Source organism: Plectropomus leopardus, chromosome 23 (assembly GCF_026936395.1).
Source record: "Plectropomus leopardus strain MGB_pleo_1.0 chromosome 23, ASM2693639v1, whole genome shotgun sequence".
NCBI classification, from domain to species: domain Eukaryota; kingdom Metazoa; phylum Chordata; class Actinopteri; order Perciformes; family Serranidae; genus Plectropomus; species Plectropomus leopardus.
The window spans coordinates 4771813-4788127 of record NC_142198.1 but is presented as its reverse complement, the minus strand read 5'-3'; the positions used below and the strand labels follow the sequence as shown (position 1 = coordinate 4788127).

Here is a 16315-nt window from a genome sequence, read left to right as displayed (position 1 = left end):
TACTAATGGCTCTTCAGTGTTGTGGTTCTGTGACAGAGTGCGAGAAGGGTGTGATGAGTATGTGTACGTATCTATTGTGCCTGACACAATGAAGCCTTCCACTGCGCTGTCTCTGCTGCAAACACGGTGGGCGGACACACTCAATTACAGGCTTCACGAGCTGTCTCAGCCACACACATGTAAACATTTCTGCAGGGGAAAAGAAAAGATAGAGAAAGAGAGGGAATTTAAACGCAAGAGCTTCAATCATCACTGATGCAGCGAGAGTAAGTGGAAACCACTATGATGATGAGGAAAGAGTGAAATAGTCAACTTCAAATCTGTGCTTTTGTAAAGGACGCGGTCAGATCACACAGAGATAAAGTGTAAAAAAAATTACAGACTGCCGGACCACAATCAAAAATGATGTGCTGTTGCTAAAGATAGACATGAAAGTTCCTGTGAGGATGCTAAGGTCACCACAGGAAATGCGTCTGTGCCATAGAGCGGTGCTGTAAGTCTGAGACCTCAAAGAAAAAATACACCCAGACGTGGCTCATAAAATGAAAAGAACCGATACAGCTGCTTATGAATATAATCAGAAGAAAAGTGGCCTTGCCACACAACAAGAGTCATTATTTATCAGAGAGTCATCTAGGTCTGAACCTGAAATGGATTCGTCTGCCACAAAGTGGGCATGTTTCACTTCTTCTACCGTTCAGACAGGACTGCCCCCAAGAGCCAAGGATATAAAACCACTTTCTCTGCAGATGCAATGACCTATCCATCCCAAGAGGCCGAACACTGAACAAAAACAGAAAGGCAGCGGTGTCACCTCTGCAAAGGTTGAACCTGCTTTTATTGGAGTCTAGTAAGGCACTGCGGCACAGGCAGAGCCCATTTTGATGATGATACCATCTTGCCATCCATTCATCATCTCGCTGACAGGAGCTCTTTGTCGCGACCCGCAGAACAATTCTCTCCGTGCTTTCAGTAGGATTCAGAGATTGATTTATCCCAAATAAGTTCCATTCTTCTGCCTTTCTTGCAATTCTTTAAGTATTTTCCCCGCATGATTTCTGATAGTGTTTCTGTCGCTATGAAGCAGTAGATCGATTGTTAGGTATAGCACACACTGCCAGAGCTTTGGTGTCATCCTTGGTTGCCTGGTGACAACGGTCCACGGCCATCGATCAGGCAGATTAGGGGTGGGCTGGGGCGCAGCGGGGATAAAGGGAAGTTGAAGGGTGCCTGGTCAATCCTAGCCATTTGTAATCTGTAGAGCGCTGCTGCTTTAGTGGGCACTGAAAATGTCACATCCTTAAAAGAGGCTCAGAAGGACTATATACAGACTCTTTTAATGGAAAAGAACAATTTATTGCAAAACTACAGTACGTATAGACTGTATATGCTCAGGCTGTTCTCATGCATTGTTTGTATGTATATCCACAAAAAGTAATGTGCAATAATTTGTATGTAATCCACGTAATCATGAGCCATCACGAAGGCTGTGATTATGTGACCAATGCTTTGATGGGAGTAAAGAAGGAAGTAGTGTAAAGAGTGAAAGTCTGCATGAAGAGGCAGGTGGGGGTTGTTGGTGGGTCAAGCAAAAACAGGACTTTCACCCAGGAGACTTGTTTTCTGGAACATGTGAAACCAAGTAAACTTTGACTTATTAAAGGTGCATTATCACCATGTTTCTTTTCCTCAACCTGATTTATGTAACTTTACATTAAGTACATAACTTGACATGACCCAACCAAGTTTCTATTCCTAAACCTAACCCACATAATATTACTTGCCTAAACCTAACCTATGTACAGGTCCCTTTATTTTAATTACATCAGGTGACATGACCCAATGATGTTTCTCTTTCTAACCTAAACTACATAATTAACATAAGGAACATAACTTTAGAGATATACAGTGACAAGACCTGCCAGTGTTTCCTTTCCTTAAACTAACCTTTGTCTTTACTTGCGTAAATCTCGCTTACATAACTTCACATTAAGAATGTAACTTTATGTTTAGTACATAATGCGATGATGCCATTTGTGGGGCACTAATTCATTAAAAATATGAACCGTTGTATGTGCATGTTCGTGAGACAAGAACATCGTTTGAAGATGCTTTGATATAACAGAAACCTGATGCGATTGACCACAGCTTGTCTGCATTGGGCAAATCAATACAGATCTGCAAACAACAATTACTTTCATATTAATTGATCTGTTCATTTTTCAGATAAAACTAATGAATACTTACATTGTTGATCAATCTGTTATTGCTTAATTGTAGAAACACGGAAGAAAAGCAACACATTTACCACCACATTAACTAGCTAGCACAGGGCAACACACCCAATACACTTGAATTTAATACAGTTGATCAAGAATTCTTATGTCAGTTCTTATATACTTGTGTAAAGTGAGTATATACATTCTTTCCAATAGAGTAAATTATTTCCCTGCCCAAAGCCTATCAGACTATGTTAAGCATGCCTCCGAACAAAGCACACACACATTAAAGCAAAACTGGCTGTATAAATCTTCAAAACCTTTTTAGGTCTTAAAATTGACACCGGCACTGATTGATGGTACAACACTGACAGACACAAAAGATAATGATATCCATCCTGCTATTGATATTCCCATAATTGGCTCATTTCCATGCTAGTAAATACCCTGAGCGTATGCACAGTCTTCGTACCACCATTGATTTTGTTTTATTCCCTCCCCACTGGCATTTGGGTGAAACAACTTTGATCGATGTTTTCATGGATAATGATCACAAGCTAGAAGATGTGGACACATTTATTCCCTCTGATTAGCTATCAGGCATGCACTGAATAACACACACACACTGTGTTCATTCTGCCTCACACAAACATGTTAACAGGTTCAAACCCCCTGCGTTGTGCTCCCAGGATGGGAATGTCGGTTGATGAGTGATGGACTAACTCTGGTCATGAGTATTCATCTAGTGAGTTGCAGTTGGCTCAAACAGACTCTAACTGTGGTTTGTCACTGTCAGGTCAAACAGTGTGGTTTATGACCAAAATAAGATATCAGGGTTTCCTGGCCTTTTTTTTTTTTTGGCAGCCCACCACAATTAAACCATCTGCTGCACATTATGCCCCTGGAAAGCACCAGGTTGAAAAAGTGCCGATAACAACGTAATTGTAGGAAGTCAAATGTTCCTACAGGGCAGGTGAAAGGGGTGGTGGATGAAACCAACAGACCCTGGACTTTCATGCAGGAGTCCGGTGTTCGCTTCCCATCTTAATGTGATGTTTTTTTCTACACCTTACCATGTGCCTCTTTTGCCTAAACCTTAAACCATGCCAGCTTGTGCTCAGGCGTTGGTTGCTATGTGCTTTTGTTGCCTAAACATAACCTTGTGCAGGGTCATACCATTATGTGTTTGTATTAGTATCTTGGTTGAGGCATCCCGAAATGTCAACACCAGACACACATGGATACATAGAGCATAATATGTAGATGAAGAAGTCCTCTGCAAAACGCTTATTTGTGAAAACTTGGAATTAGAACATGTTGCTACATCCAAAAAATGTTCTTCTTAACATTGATGTTACATTGATGCGGTTGATGGCCTCTTTTTTCACATCAGTGGTATTGTAGGTGTTGTGTTCAAAAGATTTTTGCTTCTTGTCACAGAGGAGTTCTTTTTCTCCTCTTTGTCTCAAATTCGCTGTTGTTACTCTTTTTTCAATTTTTCATGGATAGTACCATCACCTTATCAAGGAGTACAGTCGTGCTAGGGTTGAATTTTCCATCCTTTCATCGTATGCTATGACTAGAAGCTCTTAAAGCTTTAGATATCTAACAAATAATCAAACCTGGTAGTACACACTGTAAAGGTAGTTTCATGGCTGGTAGAGACAGACAAACCTTTTTGTATTTGGTAACTATTTGAAAAAAATGTCTCAAATGGTTATGGTAATTTATTGCCTGTAACTTTGAGCCTAGTTTCTAAAGTGTGGGACAATAATATGCATGCATCTTTCTGTCCTTGTAAGGCCATGTGGATAGGATTACAAGACTGCAAAAACACATACAAACACCACTTCTTCATGTCATATACACTCCACCTTTATCTCTTGCCCAACACCCCCTAGTTTGTTTCAGGAAGTTGTAGCAAGGGTGTTGTACGATGGGACAGATATAGTTCTCCGGAGGGGCTTACAGAGCGGCTGGTGACAGGCTCTATTTACAGACTGCAGGGTACTGAGAGCAGGAAGAGAAACGTTTCCTTTTCCCTGGACACACAGAATGCCACATCGGTGGGGGCGCACCGGCTGCAAACTGAGATTAGCAGCTACAGTTGCTCCTTAGGGACAGAGGGGGGGAGGTGGAGGAAGATAAAGAAAGAGACTAGGAGGCAGGAAGAGAGCATACTCGACCTCGCTTGAGCCCAGTCACACATGGAAAGAGATATCACACAGGGTGGGACAGTAACGAAAGAAAACACCAGAGGGAGGAAAAAAACATGCAACTTGAATCTGTCCTTAAAGCAATACTGTATATGTGAAAGAGCTAAGCAGCACTTTTTCAAAATCTTGAAATAACACAAGAATTAAAAATATGCACATTTCACAGCAGCTTCTGGAGTGTTATGTTTCATTACATCCTCCGAAACGAGAAAAAAAATAGTCACACATCCTGTTCCACATCTGGCACACTCTCATATCTCACATCTCAACTTTCTGACTTCAAATGAAAAGTGCCATGTGTGAGACAGAAAGGGCACTGCTGCCGATCTCCTGAACTGTTATAATATCTGCCCCCCCCCCCCACACACACACACACACACACACACTCACACACACACACACACACCCCCAAAACATAACAATGTATCATTGTGTCACAGTGTTTTCGCTGCTTTGTGTGGAGGCTTCCTGTTCAAACTTCTGTCCTTTTACCAGATGTGAAAGTTTGCTACATAACAAATACCGGAAGGGTGTGTTGTTATGTGTGTGTGAAATGTGGCGAGTAATTGTGCGTGTCCACACTTTTTTTTAAAAACAGTCTCATACACAATGGGTTATTTGTAAGTGTTATGACTTCTCATTATTCTTAGATGGGTTTTTTTTCTCAAGTTTTTCTCTCTACATTTGAGAATTTTCAGTTATCTCCCTGGCACAACTTCCTTCTCGCTCTGTGATGAGCGAAAGTTAAGGCCACATTGTGAAAAAAAGCAAATGTGCAACAGAGTTCTTTTTCCGCAGTTCCTGCCAACCGTTTGATACCATCCGAGCATGCCGCGGTCAGCATTCAATTTCTGCAATGCTGAGGTCAGGAATCTCACTTCCTGTTGTTACTTTTATCTCTGGCAAACAAAGTACATAACAGAACATAATCTGAAATATTTGTATATTTCAGGAAGAGTGCTTTTACCAGATACTAAGAATAAGAACACAATTTATGATAAATATGTAAGAAATGCAGGATATTTTCTGCTTCTGCAAACTAAAGCAAAAGTTCAAAATTTCATGAAATGCACTTATTTGCATTCTTGCTGGGAGTTATATGAGATTGATACCACTAACCATCTGCTGGCTGTAGTCTGTAGTAACTCTGAGAAAGTGCATTAAGATATGTACCAACATGTAACAACTAAAAAAAACTATTCCTATAACAGAAAGCTTCAGTTTCATTGCCCGGAGGCAGCAGAGGCCCACTCCTCATGCAGAAACACAGACTGCAGGAAAACACCCACCAGAAAAAAAACAGCCTCTGTTTGAGCTCAGACACCAATGCTGAATCTTTTTTCACAATTCAGGTTTTCTAAGAAATGTGTATGGTTTGCAGATGAGGGCATACTGTGCATCTGGAGACTAATTTTGTTTTGTTTTTTTGCAGTGTTTATCTGCTTTGTTTCCCCCTGCCTGTCAGAGTTGTGCTCACTGAGCTGCACGTTGCTTTTATGTAACAGTCATTCTGAACTAGTTTCATGTTGTGTGTGCTAGGAGTTTCACATTCACCGAGCCAGCCTCTTCATTACCCCTGCAGGCTTTTTTCTTTTTTTCTAACAGCCCTGGCTAGTTCCTGTTTATGTATTCCTCCCTAAAACAGCTTGCATCCCTGAGCAGACCACCACCCCCAGTTTCCTGCAGCATTAATACACCATTCACAATGCACATCCAGATGAAGAGAGTTAGAGATTACACACTGCAAACAGACAGATGATAACAAATCTAAAGGATGCTTTTTTTTCTTTATTGCAGGTGCAGGACGCCAACGTGCGTTTTCGATTCCCTCTCCGAAAGTGAGGCACGCCCTAACACCTGTAGCTCACAGCAACGCCATGCAACCGAAACGGTAACTAATCACAGCCGTGCAATCACTATTGCCACTAATTCACTTCCTTAAGTAATCACTACACCAGTTTAGATGCAGCAGCCTGTGAGTTTCGATCCACCCTCCCACCAGGCTCATCCACCACTGCGTTCCCCCCTGACGGATTTAATTCCAGCCGCAGCTTGATTTATAGCCCTTTAGGTCCAACACTTTAACAGCCACCTTCTCCTCCTGTGTCTCCCAATCCTCTGCTGTCGCCTCTCTCCTCTGCGCTGTAGCCATGCCTTTAAAGGTGAGGAGAGCAGTGGAGATTTTACAGGGTCTGCACACTTTCATGGGAGTCAAAGACATGACGGAGGAGCAGAAAAAATCCCAGGAGGGACAGAAAAAGAGCAGAGATGACTATTTTTCTATACTGAACTCCTGGGTGAGGTTTTGAAGTGACCCTGATAGCCCTAAGAAATGTCACATCCGCTCACGATTAGATCATTTATTGACATATTTTTAGGATCACTGTTGTCCTGCAAAGTTTGTGGGAGTCAAACCAAAACCGATCCTAACTCAGACTCTGCAATATGTCTTTGATTTATCTTTACTAATGTAAAAACACACACTAGATCAGAAGAAAACATAAATTCAGCTGGCAGGTGCAAAATGCAGCAATAGATCGCAAATATACAGTTGGTTTTGTATGTTTCTACAAACTACAGATATGTTATATTTGTGCATTTTTACGTAGTGAATATGTTGAAATTTATTTTCTTTAATAATTATACAGTGATAGTTTAAGCAAATATAACAAAAAGTTTTTTTCTATGAAAGTTATCAACTGTAACTTAACAACATTTCGTGTTGGAGTTAAACTCACATAAGATACACACAAAATGATAATAATAATAATACATTTTATTTATAGGCGCCTGTCACACTCAAGGGCATCTTACAAGGCACGGTTAAAAACAAGCAGCAATGCATCATAAATTAAAATAATCATTAATAAGCAGTAATAAGTTCATGTAATAACTTGATGAAATCATTATAATCATCATCAGTGCAAATCAAGATGTGTGTGTCACCATAAAATCACACTCAATATACCAGCCTGAAAAGGGGTGTTTTCAAACAGAATTTAAAGGTAGAAAGGGTTTCAACAATGCTGTGGTTGACATGTGGGAGGGTTAGGGCACAAAAAACATGCTTAGGAAAAGATTTTTTTGGTGGAACAATCTCAGCTAGAGAAACTGTTAATGTCTTAGTGGAAAATAAGCACTTTAAAAGGGTTAAAAAATATTTAAAAAATCAATTAAAAAACATTTTTTGTGGCACTATCTGACTCAAATTGCAGTGATGTCACAGTGAAAAAGCAGCCACTTCGTGTGGCACTTGCCCAGCTGGAAATGCAACAATGCCTTGGTAAAAACAACCACTTTTCATGGCACTATCCTGTCTGGAAATGCAGCGATGTCCGTTAAAAAACAATTTTTTGTGGAACTATCTCAACAGGAAACACACCAATGTCTATGTAAAAAAGCAACTGCTTTTCATGACATTATTCCAACAGGAAACACAGCGATGTCTCTGTGAGAAAACATGTTTTTTTATGATACTACCTCCACGGGAAAGACAGTGATGTCTATGTAAAAAAAAAAAAAAAACAACTGCTTTTTATGGCACTTTCGCGTCTGGAATCGCCGTTATGTCGGTTTTTTGGAGCAATTTCCACTCGTTTTGTGGCTTAAAAGCTGCAGCTGCAGCTCATGTACTACAACACTATAGAAACATTGGTGTGATGCGTGAAAAACATACAAATGCAACATATTCGCTGTTTGCAGAAACATACAATGCCAACATTTTCTCCTGGCAACTGTTGAGAGTACAGGGACTGCGGAGGAATCGATGGGATGAGATAGGGGAGTCACTGGACAGAGGCAGAAGGTGCATTGGACCGTACGCCCCAGTGATGGCCAACACCCAGTACTCGTGTCTGGCTGAGCTGTAGCTCCTGTCCGCCTCGTGTAATTATTTCCTTTTTTGTTTGATTTATTTTCTTGTTTAGATTGGGATTTGTTTACCTCTCCCTCACCATGTCCCTCTGCTCTGCCTCCTCCTCCTCCTCCTCCCCCTCCCATCATTTTTGTTTCTGTTGCTCCTTTGGCATAAAGCAGCAGCCCTGCACAATGGATCCAATTATGGCTGGGTCTCATGATAAGTGCCACACTGCTGCAGGTTGAGGTGGAGGAGGTGGCTGGCAGTGATGTTAAATATCAAGGGTGGCCGCTCCAGAGGCCTCAAGTAATTGCACTGCGGCAGCATAGGAGAGAAAGAGGAGAAAAAACAAGATGCAGAGGATTTTTTGGGAGAAATACACTGATGGCATTCTTTAAATCCCATCTTTTTAAAGCACTTTTAAAGTCAAGCACCACTTCACTTGTTGGACACACCACAGAGGTTACTTTGAAGCAGCTGATAAAACGGACTTTGGTCTAATTGTTTTATTGATCCCTGCTTTGCTGGCAGATTTCTCTGTCATGTATGATAATTTGCATTCTCTGAATCAGACGCCGATCTGGACGAACAAGCGCACACAAAGCAAGCCTGTCCAGCATTCAAAACAGGAACAGTTGACCCTTTAAAACCTCGATTGTCGTCAGTTTTCTTGTGCTGCGTTTAGACCCCTTTCACAAGTACTTGACCCTCTGAAAGGTAAGCAAAATGGTTCCATTACTTTGGAAAACATGGGGCACAAAGGCAGTGACCAACTTGGCAAGAAATGTACCACAAATTGCAAGAAACTAGTAAAAGGTGTCATGAAAATTACCCCAAAATAGGTTTAAAAAAGAGAAAGGATTACTGAAAAATTATTTAAAAAGTTTTAAAAAAAAACAGGGAAACAACAAAAATTATAATATTTTTATATTTCAAACGCTAAAAAATATATATAAGATAAATACATATATATTTCTCAGCACTTTTTGGTCATTTTTTAGTTTATTTGTTTGTTTGGTTTTTTTTTAACTTATTTTCAGGACTTATTTCTAATTTTCTTTGCAGATTTTTGGGCCATGTGTTGTTCATTTCTCCCCATACTTGCTCAGGTTTCAAAGGGTTAATCAGCAACATGTAGCTCTGGCCAAATCAGGGGAAAAAAACACACAATAAAGTGACTTTTCTGCCTCCTACGAGGATGTGACGGGCTGCAAAGCTACGGCTGCTAAGACTTTCAAATGTCCAGAGAGGCAGCAGGCTTACAAGTCAAATCCCCACTGCTCTTTCATCAAAACATGGTTGGATAAGGCAGGGGTGAAGCATAAGCGAAGACATCTCAGAGCAAGTAATCAGCAGCCCCGGCACTCAAAGATGCCTCCTAATCCCCCGCTGCTTTGAGGGCGGTGGGAGAAAAATCACCTCGAGTCACTGCAGTCAGACAGCTGCAGCCTGTGTAGGAGAACAGGTAATAATTGGGGGCTGATTGAAGGAAAATAAAGTGGGCAAAGTCTGACCTCTCCCATGTTTAATTCAGCAGCAAGGATGTGCAGGGACGTGGCCCCGAGTGTTACTCTCCAGTCACGGTGAATTCTCATCAGCACACAGGTGTTTATTGGCTATTAGCAGAGCTGCCAGAGGCCTTGAAAGTCAGTGTCACTGCCATTTCATGGAAACCTCAGCCAGGCATCTTCACTCCTCTCCACCTCTTTGTCAAGCCATAACTTTGCACGCCAACGGACCTTTGTTTACCATCATTCTCACCACAGTCAAAGCAGGATAAAGACCAAGCCACTCCCTAAATCTAATTTTAGGAATTCCTCCATCCATCTTTACTGTGTGCTATGATGCTCCTCTTCCTGAAAATAACTGCATTTACCTGTTAATTCCATTTCTGCAGGGCTGTAAACAACTATTTAACATTGGGGGGGACCATGCCCAATCAACCCAACCCTCCAAGGGGGGTCTGGTGGAAAAGAAGTTTTTAGAAACTTAATAGCTAATGAAAAAAAAACGTATATCATTGTTCTCAGCTTTTAAATGCCTGAATCACATTTTTTGGGAGCTGAACAAAAACTTCTGCTTTAGCACAGCAATGCAACATGCACCAACCACATGCAAAACCGTAGTGCACCATAATACTAGAACCACTGGTAATAATAACATCAATTTGACAATTACTATTTGTTAAGTTTATTTATTATGATTAACAACAATGGCCTCAGCAAAGTTGTGGCGTTAACGTTGGCTAGTTAACATCATTATCAATGTCAGTATTCTCAACTAGTATTTCAGATTACGTTTATTTTTCCTTTTTATGCTTCACATAAAAAACAAAATTGTGTTTCTCACATTGTAATTCAGTGCAAGATAATAAATAAAAACTAAAATAATGAGCTGATAAATAAGAACACTGATAAATATGCTCAAATTGCGCTAAAATAGAAAAAAATAAATCATTTTGATTCAAAGATTTAAAAATAAAGAATATTCTAAAATAACAGACTCTTACATATGTGCTGTTCACATTCTTTGATTAAGCAGTCTGGTTGCTGTGGGAAACTGTTTAATTGCATGCTTTATAGTTTAAAGTATGCTTGCTTGCTACCGGTAATAGATGCATATACTAAAATATGCAACTTCTAAAAGTAAATGATAGCTACTAGGAATAATACATATATATATATATATATATTCTTAACATCAATTATTAACACAGTTTCCATGCTTTCCATCCACTATGTCTGCTGCCCTGAAACGTCGCACAAAAGCCACAACTCTGCAACTAAAGTAGCATCAAAATTTACCAATTTCCCACTCATAATTATGACTGTGGAGGGCCATTTGTGCGCTTTAATTGTATAACAATAGTAGAAATTATATTTCCGAGTAGCCCTTGAAGACAGCATTACTCTGTATTGGAGCCAGCCTCTAGTGGCCATCAGTGGAACTACAGTTTTTGGCACTTCTGCATTGACTTCATTTTTCAGCCTGGTTGCAGCTTGGAACAAGTCTGGGCTCAAAACACCTGAGAGCACTTTTCCCAACACAAAGTACAAAAGCGCACCCATGACTCCCAGTTGAGTCACCATGCAATTCTGGCATTGCTGTGGCTGATGGTGCAAGAACACAAGTCATCGCATGATCTGAAGTGCGGTTGCAACACAATAATAGACATTTACACAGCTGTAGGATATATAAAGTAGGAGTAGATTAGAAAGACACCTAATATTACACCGTGGCGGGTTTCTTTTAAATATAAGTGTCTGACCAGAGCAGATAAAAAGACATCTGAAACACGCCGTGCGTAAAAACGTCTCTAGTGGTCTCAGTACAAGTTCTGACACGTCTTACCTTTAGAGTTTGAAGGGTCCCATGCTATGGGAGATGAGGCGACAGTAAGAACAGTTGTGGACTGAGATGCAAAACGTTACATCACCAGCACCATCACACTCAAAACGCCTGTTTGGCCCCAAAGTGGGAACGCTGGGTCCTGCGGAGAGAAGGCGCCGATGATCGAAACCCAACAAGTCATCAGAGGAGATGCACTCGGATCCCTCCTCGGAGTTGATGGCTGGGTTGATGCTCTCTGAATGGGCTATGCGGTTGTTTTTTTTTCACGGCACATTAACCCTGCAGTGCGCACAAGTCATCTCGTGGCGCGCTCGGCAGCAAGTTGTGAATGTTGGTGTGTTGTTGTTGTTGGCGTGTTTAGCAGCTGAGCTCAGTCATCTGGTCGCAGCTGGACCGCGTGCCAGCCCTCTCTGCTCCTCTTCCAGCTGCGCGGCTCGCTATCACACTGCAGAGCCACAGTCCCGCCTATTGGTAGTAACACAGCAACGCCGCGGGCTGCACATGCTTGTTGTGCGCGAGCCGCTACACACCATTACACACCATAACAATCAATCATTCTGATTACCACTCTCCGATTTTGGTACGTCTTGTCAATGAAAATGAATATTTTCTTAATAGTCTCATACATGACTTCACTTCTAGTACTGTGCTGCCTTCAGGTGCACTCAATACGGGTTCAAATGATGTGCTGCATTGCTGTTTATTATGTTAATCAGAAAGATTCACATTAAATATATATGCATACATACACACACACACACACACACACACACACACACACACACATATATATATAGTGGATAGTACACCTACATTCTGCTACAGACAGGGTTGTACTCCCTTCATAACGTCATGCGTTGCGTTTATGTCATGCGGAATTAAAGGTATCAGTTTAATGCTATATTTAGAATATTTTCATAGCCGAATCAGAAAGGCTGCGCATTAAATACATGTTTTTTTTCCCCCTCTTGATATATTGTACCTACAGTACACATACCTGTTGCTACAGGATAGGGTTTTGCTCCCTGTATAACGTCACATGCTGCATTCAGGTCATGCAGGATTAAAGAGAAACTATGCCAAGTTCCAAAATTCATACGTTATATCTATAGTCTAAGAAAGTTACCAAAACATCAGTAGACACGAACAGCTTCTCTCAAATCCCAAAACTACAGTGCCAAAAACTCAAAATTGTGATGTCATTAAATATTTTGTAAGGCGCTGCTCCATAATGAATTACAAAATATCTTATAGATGATGCGGAAAGCACCCAGGGGAATGTTCTGAATATAGACCAAATCACATAGTTGTTTAGAATAACTTCTGAGTTGAAAACCCCTGCATCACGTACATATTATTGGAATGATGCTGAGCAAACGTTGCTTCAATTGGCCACTTAAAAAAGGCCCCCAAAACAATAGACTACAAGTTTAAATGTATATGCTCTGTTTAGAATATATTCACGTGTCAACCAGAAAGGTCATACACTACATAAATATTTTTATCATAGTGATATACTCCACATACAGTATACATACCTGTTGTTACATGATAGAGTTCACTTCCATCACAACTTGCATCACCTGAACACAACATGTGACATTTTGTGTACAGGTGATGCATAATTTAAGGGGAAATATGCCAGTTTTTAAAATTCATATATTATTTGGATGGTCCGAGAAATTCCCAAAAATAGTGCCCTTTTTTTTAAAAAAAAAATCTCACCTCTCCCAAAACTAGAGTGCTAAAACTCAAATTTATGATTCAGCAATTCAGTGATTCAGTTTATAAAGCTCATTTGGGTATTTAAGAAAAAGAAAAAAGAACATTCTGAGGGGCCACTAATTCAAGCTGCTGTATTGCGTATGACATCACAATTTTGAAACTTACTTTTCTGTTTTCTGGCTTTGAGAGACAGAAAACAGAAAGCAAAGTTTAGATGGCATTCCCCTTTTAAGCCCTGACGTGTTTCACTGTCATTTTAGAACATGTCTGTTGCCTCACTGACAGCTCAGTGGAAAAAACAGTCTGAAAACATACCGGAAAACACATAAAAGTCACTGAAAAGTACAAGGGAGAGGCTTAAAACTAGCTCTCTCAAGTTGGAAGTGCAACATTTCCGACAGTATTTGAAGGCAGCACAGTGTAGCGCTGCCCTTCCAGGAAGTGGAGAACTTGCAGACGGTAGGTGCTGTTTATGGAAATAATATTCTATCAATCCGACTTTATAGTAAAAAAGACACTCTTGTAAGGTAGCGTTTGACTGAAGTGAGAAGATTAATTGTAAATGTGACCACAGAAACTTCCAATCCTGTGAAATAATGTCTGTGGATTTGTTTTTTACTGTCAGAACAGTAGGTACACTGCACTTTACAATATAACAGTTGTAAAAACTTTATGGGCATGCTCCATAATAAAGGGTGCGTTCCACACATTTATATACAGTCTATGTTTTCTCATTTTTTCGTGTGCGTGATAGTTAGAAGGAACAAAACATCCAGTTTGACAGAACTGAAAGTAAAGTTTATTACAAAGTCACTGTTAACCCTTTAAAAACCGGAGAAATTTATCTTGATTTCTTTTAAAAACAAAACAGGAAATTGCCTAATATTAAAAACTAAACAACAAAAAACAACATGAAAGCAAGGCAAACAAGACGTGAAAAGAGTGCTTTAAAAATGTCATTTTGTTACAGTATTTTAAATAGACAAGTATGACAATTAAAAATATAGTTTTTTTGTTTGTTTTTTCCCCCAAAACGTTTTCTCATGCTTTTTTAAAAATAATTTTCTGCATTCACAAATTCCTTGCAATTTGTGGACCATTTCTTATCAATTTGCTCATTGCCTTTTTTCTTTTTTACTTTTTCTTTTCTTTTTTACAGCACCAGTTTACTCAGAGCTCTAAGGTTTAAATATTGGTGAAAGGCATTTGAAAGCAGTATAAGTAAAGTAAACTCGCTCCATGTTTCAAAGAGTTTAGGACCATAAATATTTCCTACAGGGACATTGTTTTAATGGGGAATACAGGCAAATCACGAACACTGTAGGCTACTGTCCGTCAAAATACAAGACCTTAAATATATATGGATTTTAATTGAGGAAAAAAACAAGAATGGGTTTTCTTTTTTTCCATATTATTTATTAATTCATTTCAGTTTTTATTCATGTATTGATTCAGTCTTTCGTGTTTTGAAATTTACAACCAGACCAATTGGTGCAATCCTTAGTCATCAGCAGTCTGGTCATTTCATGGAATTCCCCTTCTTGAATCACTTTAACACAGAAACGGTGTGAAGAGTCCAACAAAAGAGGAAATCCCTTCATTCTGGGCAACAGCTACAGCATCCATTAAGCAGAATGGACAGCCAGGAGGTGGGGGGTTTACTGGAGGAGTGCCTCAGAGCGGCTCGGCAGTCCACACAGGCCTCTGAGGCACAGAGGCTCGACTACTGCAGGTGCAGAGGTCAGACACAAGATGGTGCTGTTTGTTTAAGTTTTTCGTTTGGGCATGGGTGAAGGTCAGATAAGGATTTGGATAAAAGTTAATGTTGGTAACTTTTATAAAATGCATTTTGTCATATTGTCTGAAACTGTTAGTATATCCAAGCAGTAGTACGTAAGGTAGATAATCTGTTAAAATCATGTTTGTTCTCCTCCTCATAGTCCTTCTAGTGGTGTTTGCAATAATCGATAAAAGCTGTTTTACTTTGATTTTGTCACAAATGATTAATCCTAAAATAACACTGAAGCAGTTCTACAATATAAAATACCCACAACTGTCCCATCCCCTCTACTGGAGGCTCCGGTCTCAGTAATTTGCAAATTATGTTGTCGAGTCAGAGGACTTTGCTTCCCAATTTGTCAAATAAGAGCAAAAACAATGTTTTCCTAAAAGCAGTCTTTAATTCTTTTCGCTATTCTTCAATCTGGACCCTATTTTCCTATGTTTTTGTGTCCAAGTGACTGAGAAGAATAATTTTTTAAATTGGTCCAGTATTGAACAAGAGTGCTGCAGCCAGTAGCAGCAAAACAGGTTGTAATGTAACCACTTGGGGAATCTTTGCACCGTTATTGTACATCTGCTAAGACTGCTTGTTTTCGCTACTGACAGACTCAGATTTTTATTTGAGAATTTACATATAGTATACCTACCCTACAATTCTAACATTGCTATCACCAAACCTACTCAACTTCAGTGTAATAAACAATCATTTTATTATCATAAAATGTACCTCATTCAAAGTTGACTGAAAATAAAACTCACAAAAAAACATCATAGTTCATCTTTTCAGTGTTGCAACAATCACCAATGCCGGTTTGGTTGAAATTCACACAGTTATATGAGAAAAAAAATGCTGGATCTGATCAAACTAAAATGACTATTTATTTAAATAGGATCTGGTGAGATTGTCAATGGTGAATTAGGGGGATGTTTTTGTTGAACAAGAAAGGATTTTACTCATTAAATAAAAGTCTCGGATCCCTTTCATAAGGTTCTCAGACACTGAGAATAACAATCTGACCAGTATCAAAAACTGTTGTTCTCATCAGTTATTTGAACAAAAAAAGTGAAAATAGGGTCCAGGTTGGAAAATTTGGAGATTACCCTTGAAATAGTTATTTTCTCTTGCAAAAAGTTACCACGTTTATCAAGTATTGTCTGTTTTAGTT

The 16315-nt window shown here is 39.7% G+C and overlaps 2 protein-coding genes across 3 annotated transcripts in view; one reads left to right on the top strand and one right to left on the bottom strand.

The window, feature by feature from the left end:
• Window positions 1-12066, bottom strand: part of LOC121962248 (RAS guanyl-releasing protein 2-like) — a 48822-nt gene extending 36756 nt beyond the window's left edge. For both annotated transcript variants that reach the window (XM_042512477.2, XM_042512478.2), the window contains exon 1: window positions 11643-12066. The gene's annotated coding sequence lies outside the window, so the exon portion shown is untranslated. The remainder of the gene's footprint in view (window positions 1-11642) is intronic.
• alpk1 (alpha kinase 1) overlaps window positions 1-16315 on the top strand; it is a 96975-nt gene that overhangs the window by 72160 nt on the left and 8500 nt on the right. Inside the window, exons 3-4 of the mRNA XM_088073702.1 lie at window positions 6233-6326; window positions 14928-15107. Coding sequence (XP_087929828.1) covers window positions 15002-15107 — 106 coding nt within the window. The 5' untranslated portion in view covers window positions 6233-6326; window positions 14928-15001. The remainder of the gene's footprint in view (window positions 1-6232; window positions 6327-14927; window positions 15108-16315) is intronic.